This window comes from Rana temporaria, chromosome 2 (genome assembly GCF_905171775.1).
Source record: "Rana temporaria chromosome 2, aRanTem1.1, whole genome shotgun sequence".
Classification (NCBI taxonomy): domain Eukaryota; kingdom Metazoa; phylum Chordata; class Amphibia; order Anura; family Ranidae; genus Rana; species Rana temporaria.
Genome location: NC_053490.1, coordinates 308,548,889 through 308,574,842, shown reverse-complemented (window position 1 = coordinate 308,574,842; position 25,954 = coordinate 308,548,889). Strand labels below are relative to the sequence as shown.

The window sequence follows — 25,954 nt, the reverse complement described above, 5'->3', positions numbered from 1 at the left end:
GGCCAGCCCAGGTCCAACTGACTATGTTCCTGCGAGACACCAGTACCACCCATCCTCTGTGGACAACTGCACAACTGGAACCACAAGAACTCTTTTGTTCACCCTTTGTTCAGTCTCCTGTACTTCCTGGCCAGTGACTATATAATTCTGCTATGGAGCAGCCACATACCAGTAGGTCAGACCTACCTGGCTTTTCGGAATGAGGAATGATCACGATGGTCATGGCCCGGACCGACACCCCCTCACCCACAGCTCGCGTGACCTCTTCACTTGTTAAGCTGCAGCCATGCCTAGGAAAGGGATGCCCAGGAAAGGGAACAGAAAACGGCTGAAGTATCGAACCGATGATATGAGCGCCCACAGAGGTGAGAGGGAGGAGCACGTGGACCTGACACTAATCATATGGCCGATCCTGGATCATAGCTGGCTAGGGGACCTCCTGAACTCCATGAGGCTGAGAGGGGGGAGCCTACCAAAGAATTATAGGGGGAACAACAATGTAGATATATACCACCAGCACACCACTTATCTTCACATTGACTGCAAACTTTCTTTTTTTTTTTTTTTATTGAAGTCTGATCACCTCACAAACAAAGTGCAATGTTTCAGAGTCACGCCCCTTCATCAGGCATGTAACTGATCACACGATTGACGAAGGGGTTCTGCGTGACTTCAAAAAGTTGTAATGTGATCAGACATCAATAAAAAATAAGTTTGGAGTCAATCTAAAGAAATGTGTTGTTCTGGCGTTTCTTCAGATTAGGCGACCCGTCAGAATATGTAATGGAAGTGACGTTACCGCGATCTTGCACCACACACTCCTCCACAGTAAGGATACACTGAGAAGGTGGCAAGCGGACGTCTTGTTACACCCAGTGGCATTTTGCATTTCACACTTTTAACAGTAAACAAAGTTTATATTCTGAAATACACTATTTAGAAATCCCTGTTTACTTGTTGAATTATAAAATCTGCAGTGTTCTATTAGATTAGCAAACCTGTGAGATCAGCAGGTTTGCTGCTGCTTTTAAAATTCAACATCTAAACAGTCCGTCCAGATTTCTAAATACCTGGGAGATATTATGGATAAATATTACTGTCCAATTTTTCCATTTCCTACGCCATAGACATCTGCGCCTGTAATTACTGTAAATATCTCCTAAACCGTGCAGGTTTCGTAGATATTTCTTGCACCTACAGGTAAGCCTTAATCTAGGCTTACCTGTAGGTGCAAGTTGTGTGGTTGGGTTTACAACCACTTTAATGTCCCATTTTTCATGAGGGTTTAACCTTTTTGCTCCTGCCTTCCATATAGCATAGTAATCTTTCCTGCCTTCCATATACCTTGGTGCTTATTCCTTCCTGCCATCCATGTACCATAGTGATCTTTCCTGCCTTCCATGTGCCACAGTAATCCTTCTTGCCGTTCCATATACCATAGTGATCCTTGCTGCCATCCATGTACCATATTTATCCTTCCTGCCTTCCATGTACCATATTTATCCTTCCTGCCTTCCATGTACCATATTTATCCTTCCTGCCTTCCATGTTTCTTAGTGAGCCTCCCGGCCTACCATGTGCCATAGTGATTCTTCCTGTCTTCCTTATACCATAGTGATCCTTCCTGCCTTCCATGTGCTATAGTGATCCTTTCTGCCTTCCATGCACCATAGTGATTATTCCTGCCTTCCATATTAATCTTTAATGCATTCCATGTACTAAAGGGATCCTTTCTCCCTCTCAAGTACTATAGTGATACCTCCTTTCTTTCATGTACCATCGTGATCCCTCCTTCCTTTCTTCCATGTCCCATAGTGATCCCACCTTTCTTTCTTCCATGTCCCATAGTGATCCCTCCTTCCTTTCTTCCATGTACCATAGTGATCCCTCCTTCTTTCTTCCATGTCCCATAGTGATCCCTCCTTCCTTTCTTCCATGTCCCACAGTGATTCCTCCTTCCATGTCCCATAGTGATCCCTCCTTCCTTTCTTCCATGTACCATAGTGATCCCTCCTTTCTTTCATGTCCCACAGTGATTCCTCCTTCCATGTCACATAGGGATCCCTCCTTCCTTTCTTCCATGTACCATAGTGATCCCTCCTTCCATGTGCCATAGTGATCCCTCCTCCCATGCCCCATAGTGATCCCTCCTTCCTTTATTCCATGTCCCATAGTGATCCCTCCTTCCTTTCTTCCATGTACCATAGTGATCCCTCCTTCCATGTCCCATAGTTATCCCTCCTTCCTTTCTTCCATTTGCCATAGTGATCCCTCCTTCCATGTCCCATAGTGATCCCTCCTTCCTTTCTTCCATGTCCCATAGTTATCCCTCCTTCCTTTCTTCCATTTACCATAGTGATCCCTCCTTCCTTTCTTCCATGTCCCATAGTGATCCCTCCTTTCTTTCTTCCATGTCCCATAGTAATCCCTCCTTCCTTTCTGCCATGTACCATAGTGATCCCTCCTTCCTTCCACGTCCCATAGTGCTTCTTCCTGCCTTCCATGCACCCTCCTACTATCATGTTTGGCAACTGCCACTTTTTGCTTAGCGCACCACAGATCACTTATGTCCCTCATTTTCAAGATCAAAAGTTGTGAGGTATAATCTGTGATCATATCGTCCAATTCTTTGAAAAATATTCTAAATCACATCATTACATATATGGCTATGATATGTGTCCCTAACCTACTCCCACCAAATTGTATGTGATGGCAGCATCAGGAAATTCTAGAAGAAACACATATCCACTGCTGTCATTTTCCCCAGCACTCCTTTGGCGAAGTCATGACTACAAGAAGGAGACACACGAGTCCCCTCCTCCAATGCTTCTATGGGACATGGCAGTAGTGAACACGCCCCGGTCAGGTGAGTCCTGTGCAGTTGTAGCGTTGCCATCCAATGCGGGTTGCAGTGGTTGGCGGAAGTGAGAGCACTTCCAGGTCAGACGCGTCATGCCGTGCTGGGGTGACGTAGTTCCATGATGGCCGAAGAACCCGGCATAATTTTGCTACCTTCTCCTCCTTTCCCTTGCCCGTTCCATGGTCTGTAGTCATGGCCCGGACCGACACCCCCTCACCCACAGCTCGCGTGACCTCTTCACTTGTTAAGCTGCAGCCATGCCTAGGAAAGGGATGCCCAGGAAAGGGAACAGAAAACGGCTGAAGTATCGAGCCGATGATGTGAGCGCCCACAGAGGTGAGAGGGAGGAGCACGTGGACCTGACACCTGAGCCTGGCTCTAATCATATGGCCGATCCTGGATCATAGCTGGCTAGGGGACCTCCTGAACTCCATGAGGCTGAGAGGGGGGAGACTACCAAAGAACTATAGGGGGAACAACAATGTAGATATATACCACCAGCACACCACTTATCTTCACATTTACTCCAATTTTTTTTTTTATTGAAGTCTGATCACCTCACAAACAAAGTGCAATGTTTCAGAGTCACGCCCCTTCATCAGGCATGTAACTGATCACACGATTGACGAAGGGGTTCTGCGTGACTCCAAAAAGTTGTGATGTGATCAGACGTCAATAAAAAATAAATTTGGAGTCAATCTGAAGATATGTGGTGTTCTGGCGTTTCTTCAGGTTAGACGACCCGTCAGAATATGTAACGGAAGTGACGTTACCGCGATCTTGCACCACACACTCCTCCACAGTAAGGATACACTGAGAAGGCGGCAAGCGGACGTCTTGTTACACCCAGTGACATTTTGCATTTCACACTTATAACTGTAAACAAAGTTTATATTCTGAAATACACTATTTAGAAATCCCTGTTTACTTGTTGAATTATAAAATCTGCAGTGTTCTATTCGATTAGCAAACTTGTGAGATCAGCAGGTTTGCCGCTGCTTTTAAAATTCAACATCTAAACAGTCCGTCCAGATTTCTAAATACTGTATTTCACCATATAAGCTCAGTTTACTGTTAAAAATAAGTTTGAATTGCAAAACTCCGGTGGGTGTAACAAGATGTCTGCTTGCCACCTTCTCAATGTAGCTTTACTGTGGAGGAGTGCGGGGTGTAGCAAGATGGCGGCGACGGAACTTCACTTGCTTTACATATTCTGACAGGTTGCCTTATCTGACGAAACACCAGCAAATATCTATTCTACACTGTATTATGTTTGATCCAGCTGGTGGTTGCTGCAGAACCCAATATACTAGAGCCTTTTCCAGAAACGTATGCGATTGTGATTATTGATGGTTTGCTTAAGTAGGGCGGCAGGGCTGTTGGGTGGTGAGTAAGGGGCAGGGGGCAAGGTTGTTGGGGGACAGATAAGGGGGCAAGGCTGTTGGGGGGGGGGGGGGGGGGGGGCAAAGCTGTCGGGGGACAGGTTAGGACGGTGGGCACGGGTGAGGGGGCAAGGCTGATGAGGGGTGAGGGGGCAAGGCTGATGGGGGGGGGGGGGGGGCACAGGGCCTAGGCTGACAGGATGAGTTGGAAAGGAGCCACATAAGGTGACAGGGCTAATAGAAGGTGGGGGGGGGCACGGGAGAGGGGACTAGGATTACAGGATTAGGCTGAAAAAGGAGCAGCATACGGTGACAAGGCTGACGGTGGACAGGTGAGGGGACGGGGCGGCTGACGGTGGACAGGTGAGGGGACGGGGCGGCTGACGGTGGACAGGTGAGGGGGCGGCTGACGGTGGACAGGTGAGGGGACGGGGCGGCTGACGGTGGACAGGTGAGGGGGCGGCTGACGGTGGACAGGTGAGGGGACGGGGCGGCTGACGGTGGACAGGTGAGGGGACGGGGCGGCTGACGGTGGACAGGGCTAACAGGGACCCACAAAGGCACAAGACTAACATAAGGAGACAAAGCTAACAGGGGATACATAAGGTGCAAGGGACTCCAAATTGGAAAAGGCTATTGGGGAACCTGATGAGGGTGTAGATGTAGTAAGCCACTTGAACGCAAGCAACAAACGGTCCTTTCCCTACAATACTTCTGACAGCCAATGAACATTTGAGCTGGCAGTAATGTTTTCGATTATCAGGAAATTTTGGTTGTTTTGTCAGTAATGTTGACTCTGTAAGAACATGGCAGGTCTTGGTTCTTTTACAAATTATGTAAGGATAGGAAGTTCGCTCGGCAGCCTAACAATTTGGGGCCTATTCATAAAACGGAAGAACGGCCTTATATCTGTCATACCACTGCTTTATAAAGCACAGCACTGTTCTTTATACATGTGCATTTTGCTTGCTTAGGAGCCTCAAATGAGGAATGAGCTCAGCATCTCTCCCTATCATGGTGGGCTCCTTGTAAATTTCTATAGAGGACACTCCTTTGGACACCAGTCTCCATGCTATGGCTTGCAGTTTTTTAGTTGTTCCTAAAATGCAGGCACAGTGTAAAGTAAACACTGCAGCATCCTATGGAGAGTGCTCTGCACTCCTTTTTAAATTGCTTATTTTTGTATAGAATTGTTGTTACTCTTCCCCATTTCCATAGATGCATTTGGTTATATCCTACTACGTATCTGTAAATATGGTTGTCTTATGCAACAAATAGTATTCATGCTACAAGTTTATCTGCGTTTTCACTGCTGGGTAAAATTTATATTGATGTGAATGGACTTATTTGTTTTCAGTTACTGTGGCAGATTATGCAAATTCAGATCCAGCAGTTGTGAAGTCTGGAAGAATAAAAAAGGGGGTGGCCAATGCTGTTCAGAAAGAAGGTGAGTGCATGTTAGTCGATTGACAGATGTTCTAAAAATTGGTTACACAATAGCAGGTTCTATTGATCCTTAAAGCGGAGCTCCGATGAAAAAAAAAATATTAAAATCCAGCAGCTACAAATACTGCAGCTGCTGACTTTTAATATTAGGACACTTACCTGTCCTGGAGTCCAGCGCCGTCTGCAGCAGAGGCTGCTGTGTACTGGGAGCCGAGTGTTCCCAGAACACAACGGGAGACAGGAGGTGACGTCATGCCCGCAGTCTGCCCGAGACTGTGTAGACAGGTATCTGCACCCCCCTCCCCCCTGAAAGGTGTCAAATGTGACACCGGAGGGGGGGAGGGTTCCGATCAGCGGGAGTTCCACTTTAGGGTGGAGCTCCGCTTTAAAGTAGATCTTGGGCCAAAGTTATTTAAACAGTAACACCCATTTTAATGTTTTACAAAGCTATTCATACAAAAGGGGCCAGCCTGAAGTGATCTAGCAGGACTTAATTTTCTGACCAAAGTTACACTTTAACCACTTCCCGACCCCGCATGTACATATACGTCCACAATATGGCACGTACAGGCACATGGGCGTACACGTACGTCCTCGCCTATTAGCGGGTGGGGGGTCCGATCGGGACCCCCCCCGCTACATGCGGAGGTCGGGTCCGCTCGGGGAGCGATCCGGGACCACGGCGCGGCTATTTGTTTATAGCCGCTCCGTCGCGATCGCTCCCCGGAGCTGAAGAACGAGGAGAGCCGTGTGTAAACACGGCTTCCCCGTCCTTCACTATGGCGGCGCATCGATCGCGTCATTCCCTTTATAGGGAAGACACGAATGATGACGTCATTCCTACAGCCACACCCCCAAACAGTTGTAAACACATACTAGGTGCACCCTAACTCCTACAGCGCCACCTGTGGTTAACTCCCAAACTGCAACTGTCATTTTCACAATAAAGAATGCAATTTAAATGCATTTTTTGCTGTGAAAATGACAATGGTCCCAAAAATGTGTCAAAATTGTCCGAAGTGTCCGCCATAATGTCGCAGTCACGAAAAAAATTGCTGATCGCCGCCATTAGTAGTAAAAAAAAAATAAAAAATAAAAATGCAATAAAACTATCCCCTATTTTGTAAACACTATAAATTTTGCGCAAACCAATCGATAAACGCTTATTGCGATTTTTTTTTACTAAAAATAGGTAGAAGAATACGTATCGGCCTAAACTGAGGAAAAAAAATGTTTTTATATATGTTTTTGGGGGATATTTATTACAGCAAAAAGTAAAAAATATTGCATTTTTTTCAAAATTGTCGCTCTATTTTTGTTTATAGCGCAAAAACTAAAAACCGCAGATGTGATCAAATACCACCAAAAGAAAGCTCTATTTGTGGGGAAAAAAGGACGCCAATTTTGTTTGGGAGCCACGTCGCACGACCGCGCAATTGTCTGTTAAAGCGACGCAGTCCCGAACTGTAAAAACACCTTGGGTCTTTAGGCTGCATATTGGTCCGGGGCTTAAGTGGTTAAGTTAATACATGATACGCAAACCTCATAAAATTATTTTAAATTTCACCAGCTCTTTGGATAAATGGGAATTGCAGATTAAAGCAGCTGTACTATACTCCATATTAATTGATTATGCAATATACATTTGCTCTATGAACAGCGCTGACCTATGTTATACAAACAGTGCTACATCACATGTGGGTGCAAATGCTTGAAAAAAATGCTAAAAAAATATTGTTATAAATAACAATCCACAATAAGTGCAAAGTTAGTTTCTACAATCTTCCACACAAAGTGCCAATTCGGCTCCACAGTCCTCCAAACAAAGTGCCAGCGTGCTGTGCAAACAAAGTGCTATCCAAAACTCAACAAGATGTGCTTCAGTGCTCTACCACCTCTTTTCACGCTGGAAAACTCACCAGATTGCCATGACCATTCCCTACAGATGAGATATGAAAGGCATGTTTATATCAAGGAGTTTCCATTAACTGCATTCTCTTTCCATTTCCACCAGAGGATTTCATTCCTTTTTATATTATTAGCCAGTATGATACCTTTTGTATGGGTTACTTTGGTTGCACAGCACGCTGGTACTTTGGAGGACTGTGGAGCTGAATTTTGCACATATTGCAGAATGTGTTTATGGTAACATTAATTGCACAGCACGCTGGTACTTGTTTTTTATTTTTTGGTTTGATTTTTTATTTTTTCCCAGCATTTACACCCACGTGTTATTTGGCACTGTTGGTTTAACATAGGTCAGGGATGTTCATAGAGCAAAGGTATATTGTAACAAACCTTATAAAATTAACCAAAAATCTCCCTTGTTTAAGCCAAATTTGCATCTCACTTGCAGGAGGGTGATTGGGTGATCTCACAGCAGGAGGGTTTCAATAACGAATGCAATGCAGTGAATCCAGAAAGCAATATGCAGGACTAGGCATGGCTAGGCGACGATTGAAAAGTTTCATGCATGTAAAACAGTGACAATTTTAATGGGATGCCATTGTTCTTTTTAAACATCCGACAGACTCTAATCCTTTGTCATTGTATGCAAAATAAACTAAATGTATACAGCTAGTGTAAGTACCTGAATCTGTTGATGTTAGGCCTGGCAGTTTAGAGGCCACCAATTGTAAAGGCGCCCATACGCTATACAATCTGTACAATCTCCTTTTAGCTTTACCAAAACGTTTTAATAGGAGGACACACCTAACTATCCAGTCATTTTATATCCAGTCCTAGTTGAAGGTAGATCTAAAGGAGATTATATAGATTGTATGGCGAGTGTAAAACTGCAGGTGATGTCTTCCTTTGTAATTATCTCACCAATTGTTGTTCTTATGTTCTATCCCTAGCAATTTTGATCCTAGGGTCTTAGGAATGATCTTTAAAAGAGAGCGTGCTTTTTATCATGCTAAAGTAGTGATCCTCTGTCTTTTTACTCTTCCTGTAATAGTGAAAGCACTTTGTGGTCTTGAAGCTTCTCAAGTGCCTACTGAAGATGGGTTATCCATATTATCAGAGAATGGACAATCCTACGAGAGCAGCGATGAACTGGAGGATAGTGAAAATCTAAATGATACTTGTAGCAAAAAGAAAAGTAAAAAACATAAAGGTAAGGAAGTTTGCTATTTCTTACACACCGATCAGCCATAACTTTTTGACCATTGACAGGTTACATGATTAACGCTGATTATCTCATTACATTGCTGCATCGGAAAGTAAGTGGGATATATTGGGCAGCCAGTAAACATGTTGTCCCTGAATTTGAAAGCATGAAAAATGCGCATCGCAGTTTGGTGTATGGGGTTACGTATGCTCGGACAAGTCAGGGTACATTTGCCGACCTGTGTCCACAGCCATAAATCACCTGCCTCAGAACTGGACCATGGAGCAGTGGAAGAAGGTGGCCTTGTCTAATGAATCGCATTTTTTTTACATCATGTGGGTGGCGGAATGTGTGTCCCTTACCTGGTAAAAAGATGGCACCGGTTTGCAGTATGGGAAGAAGGCAAGCTGGAGGAGGGGCAGTGTCATGCGTTGGACAATGTTCTGCTGGGAAACCACCTACCTAAACATTTTTGTTGGCAAAGTACATCCCTTTGTAGAAACTGTATTCCCTGATGCCAGTGGCCTCTTTCAGCAGGATAACATACCCTACCACACTGCAAAAATGCTTCAAGAAAGGTTTGGGGGAATACAACGTCGAGTTCATGGTGTTGACTTGGCTTTATGACCACACACCTATTTTTGAGTAAGTGCCTTTTTTGCTGCCAAAACATACTGACCCTTCAGGGCATGTACTCCACTAGACCATGGAAAGTATACTGTGTTATCTGGCAGCAAGCCGTCAGTAGCAGATCCCTTAAGTACTGTTAGTTACTAGGTGGGTCCTCCATGGACCAGACTTGTTTTTCCAGCACATTCTACAGATGTTTGATTGGAATCTGGAGACTTTGGAGGAAGTCAATACCTCAAACCATTCTTGAATTCATCAGACCAGGCCAACTTATTCCATTGCTTGGGGTTCAGTTTTGATGGTCACTTGCCCATTGTAGGTGCTTTTGGCTGTGGAAATTGGGCAGCATGGGCACCTTGACTGGTCTGCGGCTACACCATCCTATACACCTAAAATGTTGTGCTCCGGCACCCTTCTACCAGAAACAGCATTAACTTTTTTCAGAAATTTGAGCTACAGTAGCACTTCTATTGCATCAGGCTACTTGAGCCAGCCTTCACTCCCACGTGCATTCCCGAGCCCTGGCTGCCCATGAACCTGTCTAAAGTTGGTTTTCCTTCCTTGGACCACTTTTTGGTAGGTCCTGACCACTGCAGACTGGGACCATTCCACAAGCGCCACAGGTGCCATTGTAATTGGACAATACGTTTTTTTTTTTTTTCTTTTTTTTTTTTTTTCACTTTAACTGTCATTAGTCATAATGTTATGGTTGATCGTTGGACTTTTTTTTTTTTTTTTTTATAAACCTTCTTAAATAATGAGAATATTGCTGCCAAATGGGTCCATAGCAGGAATGTAAAAATTGTGCTCGTACAATGGGGGGGTATACAGGTGCGAGAGCTGAAGTGGTTTAACAGGTATTTTTTCCCAACGTCAAAGGATACGTGTCCATAACTCCCAAATATTAATAATGGCAGTCCTGTCCAGGCACTTTGCAACCATTCTCTTTGATAATTTCTATTCCTATCTTTGCTACATACTAGGTTTTTCTTTCTTTTGAACAGTGTGTGGAAGGCATAGGACTTGTAGCAATGTTTTGCCATCTCTGTGCCATTAGGGGACATTTCCCCTTTATATCAGGTCAAGAAGTTTTGGGAAACTTTTTCCAGTAGGTACACAGATTGTAACATGGGGAGACAGGTACATTTTTCTACTTCTATTAGGCCTCATTTAGACTAGTGGTTGGAGGGGCATTTAAAAATATGTGGGCAAGCCACTTTTTATTGCACTCCAACTGCCTCTACCGTTTAAGCTGCAGTGGCAGTAAATGGAAGTGTTTCCATGCCACAGTCACTATTCTTTGCTTCTCTTAGCAAAAACTATCCAACAAATTGCAATCAGTAGGCGGAAAGTCCACCAATTGCAACCTATTCGGGCGCTTGTTCTGCAAAAATGCGGTCAAAACAAACGGTCGCATTGCCTCCTCACCACCTGTCAAAGTAGCCAGCTCTGTGTGTGTGAATGAACTACAAGCCCCGACATATTTTGTGGCTGTTGGCCTGTAGTTCTCAATGAACAACCATTGGGCTCTGGAGCATTGTGGTTCATCGATTCTTCCTGTCAGTATATCTGCTTGCCTGTACGTGATGTATGGGTACACAGATACACTGACAGATATGCAGGAGACCTGCATGGCACCAGTGATCTGCTGATCGCTGGTGCAATGCTTTTACATGCTCCAAAATAAATAAAATGCACAGTTCCCAGAAGACGACGGGACCATTCAAAAAGCTCAGCGCGACCTGCACATGTGCAGTAGAAAACGGCTGTGAAGCATGAAGGCTTCACTGCTGGTTTTATTTTACAATGCTGGCGCCTGCACCCAAAGCAAATTGCCGATCGGCTCAGTATGCCAATATTGCGGGATCCCTGGACAGGTAAGTGTCCTTATATTAAAGCGGAGGTCCCACAAAAAAAAAAAAATACTGCAGCTACTGACTTTTAATGGACACTTACCTGTCCAGCGTGCCCACGATGTCAGCAGCAGAAGTCGAGCAATCGCTCGTCTCTCTGCTGCCCCACCACTAACCTCGGTGAGGAAATCAGAAAGTGAAGCCTTGCGGCTTCACTGCCCGGTTCCCTACTGCGCATGTGCGAGTAGCGTGGCGCTTTCCCAGTGGTCCCCGCTGTCTCCAGGACCAGTGTGTTTTTCAGAAGGCAGCATGGGGGACGGGAAGTGGAGTGACTCCCATGGGAGTCATTCCTGGAAATTGGTGCAAATACCTGTATTATACCGGTATCTGCACCCCCCCCTCCCCCTGAAAGGTGCCAAATGTGACACCGGAGGGTTCCGAAAAGCGGAAGTTCCATTTTTGGGTGGAACTCCGCTTTTAAAAGTCGGCAGCTACAGTATTTATTTGTATTTATTTTTTTACAGACTAGAGCTCCTCTTTAACTCCCCAACATGTTAATCTGCTTCAGTGTTCGCCAACAGGTAAACACTAAGGGCACCGTCGGGCTAATATGGATCTGCTAGAGCAGCGGTCTCCAAACTTTTTAAACAATGGGCCAGTTTATTGTCCTTAAGACTTTAGGAGGGTTGGATCGTGGCCAGCCAGGGAGAAAATATTCTGGGCCTAGCATCAGTGACAATAAATATGGCCTCAGGTTGGTGGTCAATAGGGATAGTGCCCCTAATAATAAGAGGAATAGAATCCCATCATTCGTATCGATGAGAAATATTCCCCAATTGTTGGTGTCAGTGGGAGGAATAGTGCCCCAAGGGCCGGATAACGGCTAGCGGAGGGCCACATCTGGCCCTTGGGCTGCAGTTTTGTGACCCCCTGTGCTAGAGTAACAGCTAACAGTGGAACGCTATGGTTCTGCAATCCGTCAAAACACAGCTTTATTGGAGGGAGAGGACTGTGGGACACTACCGTACAGAAATGTACCTGAGCACTGTGTAGGTTACTAGTATTGTTTTAGAATAAATTGGTATGAACAAATATGTATTTATTTTTCAGAAACATTTTTAGAAGACACAGCTGGAGGCGACTATACTATTGACATTTGGCATGTCCTTTCCAACTACATAAGACCTGAAGATGTTTTGACATTTGCTCTTATTTGCAAGAAAGCTTGGACTGTTACTTGCACTGCTGTCTTTTGGATGAGATTATACAAAAGGTGCGATAAGTAGTGTAGAATATTGATGCAGCTTATATTTTATTCACCCTAAGGAACAAGTCCCCCCATGACTGATATTTCAGATTTTGGTAGATGCCTAATAGGTAAACCACCAAAAGGGGTGTGGGTTTTTTTTTTTTATTCTTGAGGACCTAAGTTGAAAGACCTATTTTCTTAAATTCTCTAATCTTTGCATTTCCAGCAGCCATTACATGCTTCTTCCTGTATGTATAAATAATTTTTATGCAGAGTGACAACAATCATGGTGGGTGCAAACACCCAGAATTCCAAGGTGAGCTCACTTATAAATAGGAATAATTACAGGAAGATCTCTGGGCTGCAATCCTTAGTTAAAACAAACAAGTGTGTGTCTCTGACTATCCCACTTCCACCTATAACTGAAATATCATTTTTTGGAGGACAGGTCATTAAAAAAATATATATATGTACTTTTATTATTTTTTTTGCTGGAAATACAGGAAAGCAAGGGTCATAAAGACATGGATGAGTGAGTTTGGTGTGGGGGAACTTGACTTGCCTGCACCTCAACTCGATAGAACACCTTTGGGATCATTTTAGAGATCATTTTAGAGTGAAGACTGCAAGCCAGGTCTTCTCGTCCAACATCAGCGCCTGACCTCACAAATGGGCTTCTGGAAGAATGATCAAACATTCCCATAGACACACTCCTAAACCTTGTGGACAGCCTTCCCAGAAGAGTTGAATCTGTTATAGAGGCAAAGGGTGGGCCTACGCGATATTGAACCCTACAGACTAAGCCCCCCTCCCCCTTTTTATTTTTCTTTATGGCGCCCCCTCACAAACCCCATAAAGTGCAGCGCAGGGTGAGCATGTATATGTAAACATTAATTGCGACACACATGCAAGAGTGAGGGCCATAATTCCAAATGAATGCTTATGTATAACCTGTAAACATTTTTAAAGCATCACTTATAAAGAATGTTTTGTACCATAGTTTTTTTGGGAGGTCTACTGTAATTTCTAGCGAAAAAATTGCAGATTTTAACGTGTGCAGAAAATGAAAAACTTGTCAAGGTAGACAAGTGGTTAAACTATAGAAAAGTGCCAGATTCCACCAGACCACACATAGCAGCACTCAGTCCTGTAGTACTGTAAACCCAGCCTGCCAGTGTTGATACCATTCTTGGGGGGGGGGGGTAAATTGACAAGCTGAGCTTACAGGAAGTGAGCAGTTTTTAAACTCTAAGATTTTGACTGGTATATGATTTTGAGTTTTGACACAGAAAATTTACAAATTGCTGCTAGAGCCGCAAAGCATATGCAGTGGCTATCCACTCATTGCCAGAAAAGCACTAAATTGATTGTCAATGAATAAGTGGTATAATAACACAAATCAAAAGAAGACAAGCTAATATGTAGTCCGGGACTTGAGACCTTAAAATTCTATGCCTTTGTGCTTAGTTCCTAGCTGTCAAGTTACAACATTCAGAAGAGGTTGTAAAACTTCCAGTGTACATGAAGCCTTAGTGTTTTAATTGATTTTAGAATTCTTTTCCGAGACCACATGAATATTTTTATGTCAAGGAAATGAGTTGTACATGCACGTTCGGGAAAATGCTGATGCACAAAATCAGCATTTACATGCGCACAGACATTTGCTTGTACGCCGGGCTGTACGTGACACTTGCGGCTCCTTGGGTGGAGGAAAACGCATATAATTTTACACTGGGAATATTATCTGTCATTCATATGTATGTGGCCTTAAAGTGGATGTAAACCCGATTCATGAAATTTGAGCTGGGCACATATATCTGCAGTATTTTTCTATCTATTTTCAATGAGCTAAGTCTTATAGCTCTCTTCTGAACGGCTCCTCTGTTATCAGCCTAAGAACTCCTGACATATTTTTTTACTTTTTAGAGAAAAACAGCCTGAATCTTTTGTCAAATGAGGTTGCTAAAAAAAGAGTAGCAGAGAGCAGCTCCTATTACAAAATGGCTCTGAGAGTCTCTGCCTATGATGAGAGGGGGTGTGTGCCTTTCCTCCAATCAGCAATGCTAGCTATCCTGGCTGTATGCCCAGACATCACACTCTGTGTGTTAACCAGGAAGTGAAAATCTCCGAACACGATCTTAACTTTCTAAGCGGTATATAAATGTGAAGACAGCAGATGTACATATAAAACCTATGTAGGGGGATTTGGTTCATCTCTGTGTATCATCTGAGGCTGTTCACTTCACTGGGTGTATGGAGGGTTTACATCCACTTTAAGATCTTCATGTATTCTGTGGATCTCCACTCCCCACCCCCCCCCATGTCACCTGCTGGTTTTTGACCGTTACCCAAACTGTCATCAAGGGCACAGCTTTGGCACGAGGATGCAAAGCTCTGTCTCTACCAAGACCGGCCATCGCCAAGCAAGGTGTGGAACAATGCAAAAAGTTTCCTTTTAAAGCAAATACCTTTCGGGCAAACAGGGATAAATAAAATAATTTTCCATGTAAAGAGAGACTGCCTGATCTTTAGATTAGAGAATAGTTGTCTTTTGTCTTGCATATTATAGGTATGTTTTAAAAGAAATGCCATGGAAATTCTTCAGTCACACCAGGAATATGCTGTACATTCCTGTGTGATTCACATGCGATCCAAGTGCAGTGTGATCTTTTTTTTTTTAGCCCATTCATTTGAATGTGCTGAAATTACGTTGGACCGTCACAAAAGCGGTGCTTGCGCTACTTTTACAAAACGCAGAGCAGCCGGATGGCATGGTACTTCTGCCTTTTTTTTAGGTTTGCAACCTACATTTGGGGTGTTGTTGGTATTGCATTGACACACCCACTGCAGTGGTATTTGAACACTGTGTGGGAAACGCACACAGAACGTGGGGTTTCTGCACCGCGTTCTGGTGTAAACTGGCCCTTTAACGGAAATGTGTTTATGTAGTGAAACCTAGGTTGGATTTGAAATCCATATCTCTGTATTAGTTACCTTAAGAATGTTGGGTAAAGAAAATTTAAGTTTTTGTGTCATTTTCACATAATTTCACAATATTTTTTTGCAGACATTACAGAGCGAGCACCTACCTTCCCATTCGTCTTCTTCCAGAGTGTATGTACAGGCTGAGATCTTTACGTGCATGTGTTATCCGTTCCTTTTACCACATGTACGAACCGTTTAGTTCAAGAGTTGCTAAAAATCCATCATTACCTGAATCCACCCCCGGCACTTTACTGAATTCAAAAGTAAGTGTTTTGTTTTTGATTTGCACGTCTTTTTATAATTATACAGTGTCACGACACGATAATTACACAAGCATTTCATAATGAAATACATATTGCCAGTGAAAGTTAAAAACGTCTATATGTATCTTCTCATACCAGCACCTGGCCTTGTTTCAAGCCGATTCTACCAACTTAATTTGCTGTTCTTGTAATAAAAATGGTAATAAAGCGACAAATGATTGCAGCCTCAATGCAGGACTGTTTGATGTGCTGTAGAATTGTCATTGTCCACTAGAGGTCCTCTGTGATGTATAACATATCAGTCGCTGTATTTTTGTATTTCGGCCCTCTTTTTGTTCATGGGGCTGTTTGATGATCTGCTGCTATAATGCAGGTGATACAAAGATCACAGGTCCTAAAAGTTGCTTTAGCCAAGACATTATATATATATATATATATATATATATATATATATATATATATATATATATATATATATATATATATATATATATATATATATATATATATATATATAATTTTTTTATTTAAATATAAAAATATAAGCATATAAATAAACATTTTACAACAATTCCAAGACAGCCTCCTAAGCTTCTTGAACATGCTCAGAAAACCACTCGTACATTGTATAACGTGCACAGTGGTACAAGGCTAGCTTGCTTCTGTCACAGAAGAACATTACAGTTTGGTCATAGGTAAACCACAGAATCGGTCTCCTCCTTTTTCTACACTTGCTGACAAGTGTGTAGTAAAGTTCTCTTGTTGGGGGGGCAGAAATCGACCAATAAGTAACCTGTCCATCACCCGTTCTAAGGGACCCTGGGGGCCAGCCATTGGCTCCGGCAGCTGTCAATTAAATCCAATAACGTGGCCGCCGGGGGGGGTGCCACCAAGACATACACTCTGCGTCTATGAACGCAGAGGGGTATATTTACTAAAGGCAAATCCACTTTGCACTACAAGTGCACTTGGAAGTGCAGTCACTGTAGATCTGAAGGGGACATGCTAAGAAAAAAAAAAAAGAATTTTTGCTTGCACATGAGTGGATGATAAAATCAGCAGAACTTCCCCTCATTTCAGATCTTCCCCCTCAGAGCTACAGCGACTGCATTTCCAAGTGCACTTGTAGTGCAAAATGGATTTGCCTTCAGTAAATCAACCCCAGAGTGTATGACCCGGGAGCACACTTGCAAGGTAACCCCCTTGGGAGAGAGATTCCTGAGGGGATTAGCTATTGCGGGGAGGAGCTGCGAGAGCTGCCGTGGGACCCCAGAAGAGGACGATCTGTGCAAAACGAACTGCACAGTGGAGGCAAGTATGATTGTTTTGTTATTTTAAATAAAAATGTAACCTTTACAGCCCCTTTAAGAGAGCACTGGGGTACGGTAAGGGTTTCATGCATTGCATATGCCATGGCTCTCATGCTTCATAATCTAGACTGGACCCTAGTGAATTTGCCCTTTTTAATTTTTTTGCATTTTAGCAGCTGGTGTAGTACACTAAACTTCTACTGTAAAAATTCTGTAATGTTGACAGACATTGGTGTAAGGAAGTTGCATACATGGCCACAGAGTTGCATAACTGGTGAGTTGATCAACCTCCTGAAGTCACCCTGTGGAGTTTTGACAGACGTATACACTTTTCACTGGAAACAAAAACAGGTTTAAGATCCCTGTACACAGGAGAACCCGGTTTGGCAACAAATCATAGAATTCTGAGAAGAGAAGGGGTGTGTTTTTTATTTTTACCTAGTAATTGTGAGTACCGGATAATTTCTGTTGGCGACTACAGTAGATTACTTGATTCCTATTAACACAAAAATGACAGTTTGCCACTGACTGCTGACATAAATGTTGATTTAATACACATTACACCACTGAACATATTTGCTTTTCAATTATACACGCTACATTTATTATGCAGTGTTACACTGTTTTTGGCTTATCATTCATCCATCCATATCCATCATCTCTTGCACATTGTATTTGGTTTTAAGAGCAGAAGTGTTTTTTTTTTTTTTTTTTTTTTTTTACCTTAATGCATTACGATAAAAAAACTTCTGGGTGCAGTCCCCCTTTATACTTGCCCGAACCCCATCTCGATCCAGTCATGTGCATGAGATTAGTGTCTCTCCCATGTCTCTCTTCATTGGCTCACACAGCAGCAGGAGCCATTGGCTCTTGCTGCTGTCAATTACAGCTAGTGTGGAAGGGGGCCTAGTCTCTCTCTTTGAATTTGCCATGTTGTCATGCCCCAAATCTATGGCCTCTTATTCATAGTGACATAATGTCCCCGCATTTGATTAGTATACAAGGGTTGATGATTTCTGTTTTCCCATTCACGTAAATTATTGGGTCGCTGCATGCTTCAACATAGAAAGTGTTGTCCATCTCTGCCTTCTCCCTCCATTACCGGAACAGCATTGCTGGATTGCTGGCCAGGACCAATTTTCCTCTAGATGTCATTCAGCGCTGGAGAGCGCGAATGTATGAGTTTCCCTTCAGCTCACCCACTGCCTTAACGGTAGCAAGTACTAAAAATGGATTGGCAGATGCATGATAAGTAAAGAAACTGAAAAGAAAAAAATGGCGTTGACAAGCAAATTTTTGGAAAATGGTAATGAAGAGCTGAATAATGCTAATGATGCAGGAGATTTTTATGTGGCTTACACTTACTCTTTCATGTATTTAAGACATTGATTTTTTTTTATTATTTCATTTTTTATCCCCAGTGTTTACTCTTCTGGTGCAGAAAAGCAACTGGAAACAAGCCTGAGTCATTGTGGGAGTTTTACTTCAAGTTTAAGAAGCCGGTATGGTGTAACATACTATGGTATTTTATTTTGCATCAAAGCAGAATTACAGTACTTTGCCTAATACAACCCCAATTTCAAAAAAAGTTGTGATGCTGTGTAAAAGCAACGTAAAAACCAAATGCAATGATTTGCAAACCTTGTGAACCCATATTTTATTCACAATGGAAAAATATAAATCGTATCAAAAGTTTAAACTGTAAAAATAAAAAGGTAATTTTAAAATTGATGGCAGCAACACCTCTTTAAAGAAAAAAGGCAGGCTAGGGCCACGTTTACCACGGCGTAACATCACCTCTTCCTTTGGAATCTCCTGCCTATTTACTTGTGAGAAACTCTGATGTTACTAATCTGTTGCCAATTAACCTATATAATTGCAAAATGTTCTTCCATCCCTGCCTTCTTGGTACCACTTACTTTGCAGCTTTTTGTTGTCCCAACTTTGAGACGCTTTGCTGCCATACATTTTTAAGTTACCTTTACCTAATTTATTGATTTTTCCAAAAGGTACATTTTCTCAGTATAAATAAATATTTATAATTTTTTTTTTTTTTTTTTTTTGCCGTACATAGTTTTATTCCCCCCCAGGTTCTGGCTCCCGCGGGAGTGGGTGTTCCTATTCAGAGGTTAGATGATTGACGTTTAGTGAAAAACTTCCCCTGGCGCATAAGGCGCGTCACGGGTTTTCCGCAAGTAGCTGAACTGCGAGTCGGCTCTATATAGCACCTGCGCAGTCAGCTCTACACGGTGGGCGCAGTCGCCGTATAGAGCCGACTCCCAGGTCGGCTACTTACGGAAAACTGGTGACGCGCCTTATGTGCCAGGGGAAGTTTTTCACCAGACGTCGATCATCTAACCTCTGAATAGGATCGCCCAGTCCTGCGGGAGCCAGAGCCAGGAGGAAAATAACAATAAAACGGCAAAAAAAAAACAGCATACTGTAGATGTCGGAAGTATGCTGGATGTAATGGTATATAATTGTTTTAGGGTGAACCTCCGCTTTAACCCCCAGACCATATTGCTGGTCAAAGACCAGAGCACTTTTTTGCAATTCGGCACTGCGTCGCTTAAACTGACAATTGTGCGACGTGGCTCCCAAACCAAATTGGTGTCTTTTTTTTTTTTTATTCTTTTTTTTTTTTTCACAAATTGAGCTTTTTTTTGTGGTATTTGATCACCTCTGCCGTTTTTTAGTTTTTGTTTTTATAAACAAAAATAGAGCGACAATTTTGAAAAAAAATATTTTTTGCTATAATATCCCCCAAAAATATATAAAACTATTTTTTTCCTCAGTTTAGGCCGATACATATTCTACATATTTTTCGTTAAAAAAAAAACGCAATAAACATTTGGTTTGCGCAGAAGTTACAGCGTTTACAAAATAGGGGTTAGTTTTATGGCATTTTTATTATATTTATTTTATTTTATTTTTTTCCTCTGTACTGCGACATTATGGCGGACACATTTTTGGGACCATTGGCATTTTTATAGCGGTCAGTGCTATAAAAATGCCACTGGCAGCAAAGGGGTTAACACTAGGGGGCGGGGAAGGGGTTAAGTATGTTCCCTGGGTGTGTTCTAACTGTAGGGGGGGTGGCCTCACTAGGGGAAATGACTGATCGCTGTTCATACATTGTATAAACAGACGGTCAGGCATGTCTCCCCTGACAGGACCGGGAGCTGTGTGTTTACACACACAGCTCCTGGTCCTCACTCTGTAACGAGCAATCGCTGGTGCTCTGCGGCGATCGGGCACGCGAGTCAGGGACAAGCGGGGGGCACGCGCCCTTAGTGGCCGCTTAGAGAGCCAACGTTATACTACAGGCTCTCGCGCAGGGGAGCCGACCTGCCGCCGTAGAACTGCGGCGGCTAATCGGCAAGTAGTTAAGCTGGCATTTAAAGGAACACTAAAGAGAAGGCCCCTAACCTGGTCTTCTGGGGTCCATCGGTGGCTGTCTCGTCTCCTCCCCGCAAGAACTTTCCACCTTCATGCAAGCTCTCTCGCATGGTGGTAAGTTCTTGCAAGCACGCTCCCGTGATACAGCTGGCGGCTGTATCACTTGGCGCCCACCCCCCGGAACGCGTCATTGGACATGATTGACAGCAGCGTGAGCCAATGGCTGTGCTGCTTTCAATCAACCAATGAATGAGCCGAGAAGCCAAGCGCGTTCACGGTGCGGGCCTTTCAAAGGGGTCAGGTAAGTAAACGGGGGCTTGGGGGCGCTAATGCTCTGATGAAGGCTGCCACTACTAAAATGCTATTTTCCTGGTTGTCATTCTGATGCTTTGACTTTAGTGCTGTCTGACATACTGGCCTGGAAAAAGTATACCTGGTTCTGATACTCCGTTACAGTTTACATGTTCCAAGTCTGTGAGTGAACTAAGAAATGTCCAAATGTTTAGAAATCCCTGGGGGCCTGCTGCTAGCAGCTCCAAAACTTTTCCCATATAAAGCTACTTAAGAGTCACTTTTACAGGTTCAGCTCCTTTAGCATTCAGAGTTATTACACATGGTGTTTTGTGCCTGTTCAAGTGGAAATAAACCCTCCTATCCTTTACAGCCAATGAAGCTGCCATCTTTTTTTGATCTGTGGTTTACATGTTGCTGCACACATGATCAGTTATGACACCAGCCATTTGATGGCTTAAAAGTTTGGTTGAGAACACAAGCAGCTGTGGGTGGTTATTATTCATGACATGCCTCGAGAAAGACCAGTTTACATTTATTTTGTACATATGATCACATAAAGGTTTTCTGTTTTTCAGCCTCTAAAACAGAAGAATCATTGTGTTAATTATCTGCAGCCTCCCACCGAGTACAAAGAAGTCCATTATAACCCTGACCAAGACTGTTTACTACTTCAGATTACTACTCTAAACTTTATCTTCATCCCTGTGGTCATGGGCATGACACTAGCTTATGTAAGTATTCTATCACTGAAAGTCTTGCCTGCAATCGCTTGTATGTATGTCTAAACTTGTTATACACTGCACGTTTTTTTTTTTTTTTTTATATTGTTGGTTTGACTTTGTAGTAATCTAATGTGACTTGTATTACATCAGGCATATTACATAGTCATACTGACTCGTGATGTAAGTACAGGGGAAAATTATGCGTTGGTAATGCTGCATGTGGATCCTAAAGGAGACATGGCTATACTTCCATGGAGTGCAGATCATTGCACTCCTGTAACCCTTTTTCAGCAGAGAGCAGGCTGAAGCCCAGTATCGGCTGACATCACAGAGTCGGTCGGTCCAGGCTGGGGCAAGAACACGACAACATGGTTGGGATCCGCTGAGAGCCTGAGCTGGCCACTCCTGCCCCAGCCCAGTGCTCCAGAGGGAGGGGGGGGGCAGAGCAGAGAGCTGGTGACTGACAGTCACTAGTTCTCTGCTCGGGAGCTCTGAGAACTGAGCGATCGGCGGTGTATGCTTGAATCTCAGTGTTAGAGGTGCCAGGGGACATATGCAGCATCGGCCTATGCTGCACCCACCTAGGTGGGTTGAGTAAATTCTTGCAGCTTAATATGTAAATTCGCCTTTCCATAAAACATATTTTTTTTAAAGTGAACTACCCTCCCCCTCCATACTTACCATCCGGGTTGCTGAGCTGTCAGTGCCCACACTGCTGGTCTGGGGATTTGAAATTCCCACTTCTGTCACTCTGGTCTGTCCCAGAGGTACTGCACAGAGAATAGTGTGGATTTCAAATCTGGACCACTGGTCTGGCTATGTGGGCACTTAGAGCTCAGCATCCCTGGAGGTACTGTAAGGGGGGGGGGGCCTGTTATGGTGTACAGTGTTCACCTTTTTCACTTCTTCTGAAAAGGTGAGCTAACACTTTAATTACATGAGAATAGGATACTGACCACTTATTAATAGAGTCCTTGCTAATAGTGGGATCTGCTGTAGGCCTAAAAGCCCATTCACATTTGTGTGCTCTCTCTAGTGCCTGTGAGAACATTTTCTGTTTTCTTTATTGTTAACACAAAACAGAAATGGCTTGGTTTCCATTCCTCCTTTTATGAAGTTTACTTTTAAAGTAAATATTTCCAGACTATGCATGATAAAGTACGTGTCTTATGAGCAAGCAGTCAACGCAGCTTTAATATAGGTTCTAATTTACATCCATTGCTGTAGCTGTTCCCCACTGCCTCTCAGCCTCAAAACTGAGGGATCATGTGACTGCTGATTGCTCAGTTCTCAGGTCTGCTCTGAGCAGACTGCAATGATTGTCAGTCATTGCTCTCTGCTCTGCCTCTCCAGCAGATACTGGAGCACTGTGCAGAGTAGCTGGGAGCGGCTGGCTCGGGCTCCCAGTGGCACACTGACAGGCTGAGCCAGCTCCCTGTAAGGCATCTAAGTGGATCCCAACACTAAAATTTGGATGGCTCTGTGATGTCAGCAGACTTTAGCCTGTCGGCTGATCCTGGGTCACAGAATTGCACAAGCAAGAGCACTCTGGTGACCCACAAGAGAAGTATTGCCAAAAGAGCTTTGGCCATACTTCTATTTTTAACAAAAGATTAAAAAAAAAATTGGTTTGAGGTGTATATTATATTTTGTGTGTTATTTCACTGAAAGAGGAGCAAACTGTTGCAGACATGAAGTGTAAGCATCTATTGTATAGTGCCTGTGCATACCTGCAGCAGCTTCCCAATACTTTGTCACATCCAAATGCCAGGCCATCACGACATGCAAAGCTCCAACGCTTCTGGTAATATTGGAGCTTGCCGGTAAGCTCCTTCTGTCCTTCCACCCATCCACCCAAGCACACACACAATTGGCTGATCACTATAAGGGGCAGCCTCCCTGACCAGTATGAATACATGGCAGAGAGAGAGGCTTGTAAATTTCAGTAAGAAGTACCAAGGCTTTACCTGTCCGAAAACTCTTGAGATTGTGTGTGAGGATGTACACGTTTTTGCAGCTCTACAGCACACATGAACATATCATTATCGTTAAATATGACTGTTTTCTGTGTTGATCAGTAACCTAATTTTAAAATTTTTGTTTAAGCTCACAATAAACGTCAGTACTGACATGAGGCATCATCGTGTGCGACTGATCTTCCAAGACTGTCCATTGTTGAATGGCAAGAAACTTCGTGGAGAACAAGGAGTACAAATTGTTCTGGATCCTGTCCATAGCGTCCATCTTCTCAACTGGTGGCATCCTAAATATCCTTTCTCAACCAAGGCTTAGTATCTCAACTGAGACCTCCTTTCTGGTAGCAGCCACTCTAAGAACCAAAGAAAATAACTAACACTAAAATGTTGTGAATTACAGGGTTGTTAAAAAAAATCTGTACTAAAAAAATATATACAAGCTGCCATTGCTAAACTCTCCTTTTGAAAATGCTTGACTGGTATGCTGATTTCTGGTCAATGACCCAGGAAGTGTCAAGGCCAGTAGAGAAGACAAGCGGCTCATCTTCTTAGTTGGTGTCGGCAATCAAAGCCCCGTATTACTTAAAGCCTAACTGAAGCGATTTTATTTTTCTTCTGTTGGGAATATTTAACCCCGTTTCCTGTCCATATCTTGATGTCCGTGCAAGAAAAGGGGGGAGCGGTCGTCATTGGAACAAGAAGACACTGACAGCAATAAACACAGAAGTTGTAAACTTTGACCTCTGTGTTCTTTGTACCTATTGGAGAGATTTCCCATAATTTCCTGGCCTAGCAGAAACACGAGGGTCAATAATCGGAGGTTCTAATTCTTCACTGTTCTATCCAAAATGAAAGAAAAAAAGTTTTTGGTTGCTTTTGGGTTTTGATGTAACAGGGATTTTTACAGTTCAGTGCCAAAGCACGACAAACGTTATGTTTCAGTGTAAACTTTGAAAGTTTTTGAAGGCCAAAATCGAATTTTGTTTGCAAAAAATATCGGCTTATTACTGATATAGCATTGTTCGTGAAATGTAATTGTGTTCAGCCTCTGAGCCCGGTCATTTCTAAAGCAAATGTATTTTCATAATGCCTACTATAAATATTAGGCTCATTAATTTAAGTATATGTTAGAGCTGCACGATTCTGATTTAAAATGAGAATCAAATTTTTTTTTGCTTAGAGTAAAGATCACCATTCTCGCAGTGTAATATCTTCCTTCACATTATACAAAAAAATTGGGCTAACTTTGCTGTTTTATTTTCTTTTTTTTTTTTTTTTTTTTATTCATTAACCACTTGCCGCCCGCCAATGACAAATTGACGTCGGCAAAGTGGTTGTAGAATCCTGACTGGACGTCATATGACGTCCTCAGGATTCTAAGCCGCTGCACGCCCCCGGGGGCGCGCATCGCGGCGATCGTTGTTGCGGGGTGTCAGTCTGACACCCCGCAACACCGATCTCGGTAAAGAGTCTCTCACGGAGACTCTTTACCACGTGATCAGCTGTGTCCAACCACGGCTGATCACGATGTAAACAGGAAGAGCCGTCGACGGCTCTTCCTCACTCGCGTCTGACAGACGCGAGTAGAGGATCGCCGATCGGCGGCTCTCCTGGCAGGGGGGGTTCGCGCTGATTGTTTATCAGCGCAGCCCCCCCTCGGATCGCCACATGGACCACCAGGGAAGGGCAAAAAAAAAAAAAAAGTCTCAAAAAAAAAAAAAAAGTCTCAAAAAAAAAAAAGTCTAAAAAAAAACCTATTAAAAATAAAAAAAGATGCCAATCAGTGCCCACAAATGGGCACTGACTGGCAACATAGGAAAAATAAGTGCCGCCCCACAGTGTTCATCAGTGCCACCCACAGTGTCCATCAGTGCCACCCCACAGTGCCCATCCATGCCCAGTGCCCACCTATCAGTGCCCATCTGTGCCAACCATAAGTATCCATCAGTGCCACCCATCTGTGCCACGCCTGAGTGCCCATCTGTGCCACGCCTGAGTGCCCATCTGTGCCACGCCTGAGTGCCCATCTGTGCCACGCCTGAGTGCCCATCTGTGCCACGCCTGAGTGCCCATCTGTGCCACGCCTGAGTGCCCATCTGTGCCACGCCTGAGTGCCCATCTGTGCCACGCCTGAGTGCCCATCTGTGCCACGCCTGAGTGCCCATCTGTGCCGCCTATGTGTGCCCATCTGTGCCACGCCTGAGTGCCCATCTGTGCCACGCCTGAGTGCCCATCTGTGCCGCCTATGTGTGCCCATCTGTGCCGCCTATGTGTGCCCATCTGTGCCGCATACCAGCGCCGCCAATCAGTGCCACCTTATCTGTGCCCGTCAGTGCTACCTCATCGATGTCCATCAGTGCCGCCATATCAGTGCCCGTAATTGAAAGAGAAAACGTACTTATTTACAAAAAAATTAACAGAAAAAAATAAAAACGTAATTTTTTTTTCTACATTTTCAGTCTTTTTTTAGTTG

General features: G+C 43.5%; 1 protein-coding gene across 2 annotated transcripts; it reads left to right on the top strand.

Moving 5' to 3' along the window:
• Nucleotides 1-224: 224 nt before the first annotated feature.
• On the top strand, nt 225-24,739 carry TMEM183A (transmembrane protein 183A). 2 transcript variants are annotated; one of them, XM_040337365.1, is made up of 8 exons: nt 225-365; nt 5,600-5,689; nt 8,648-8,806; nt 12,394-12,556; nt 15,600-15,780; nt 18,512-18,592; nt 21,359-21,514; nt 23,612-24,739. In XM_040337365.1, exons 1-8 carry the CDS (start codon nt 287-289, stop codon nt 23,795-23,797), a joined length of 1,095 nt encoding a protein of 364 aa, XP_040193299.1. In that variant the 5' UTR covers nt 225-286; the 3' UTR covers nt 23,798-24,739. The 2 variants fall into 2 exon arrangements, with proteins under 2 accessions (XP_040193299.1, XP_040193297.1); XM_040337363.1 differs by lacking the exon at nt 225-365 and adding an exon at nt 2,938-3,196.
• Nucleotides 24,740-25,954: the final 1,215 nt, after the last annotated feature.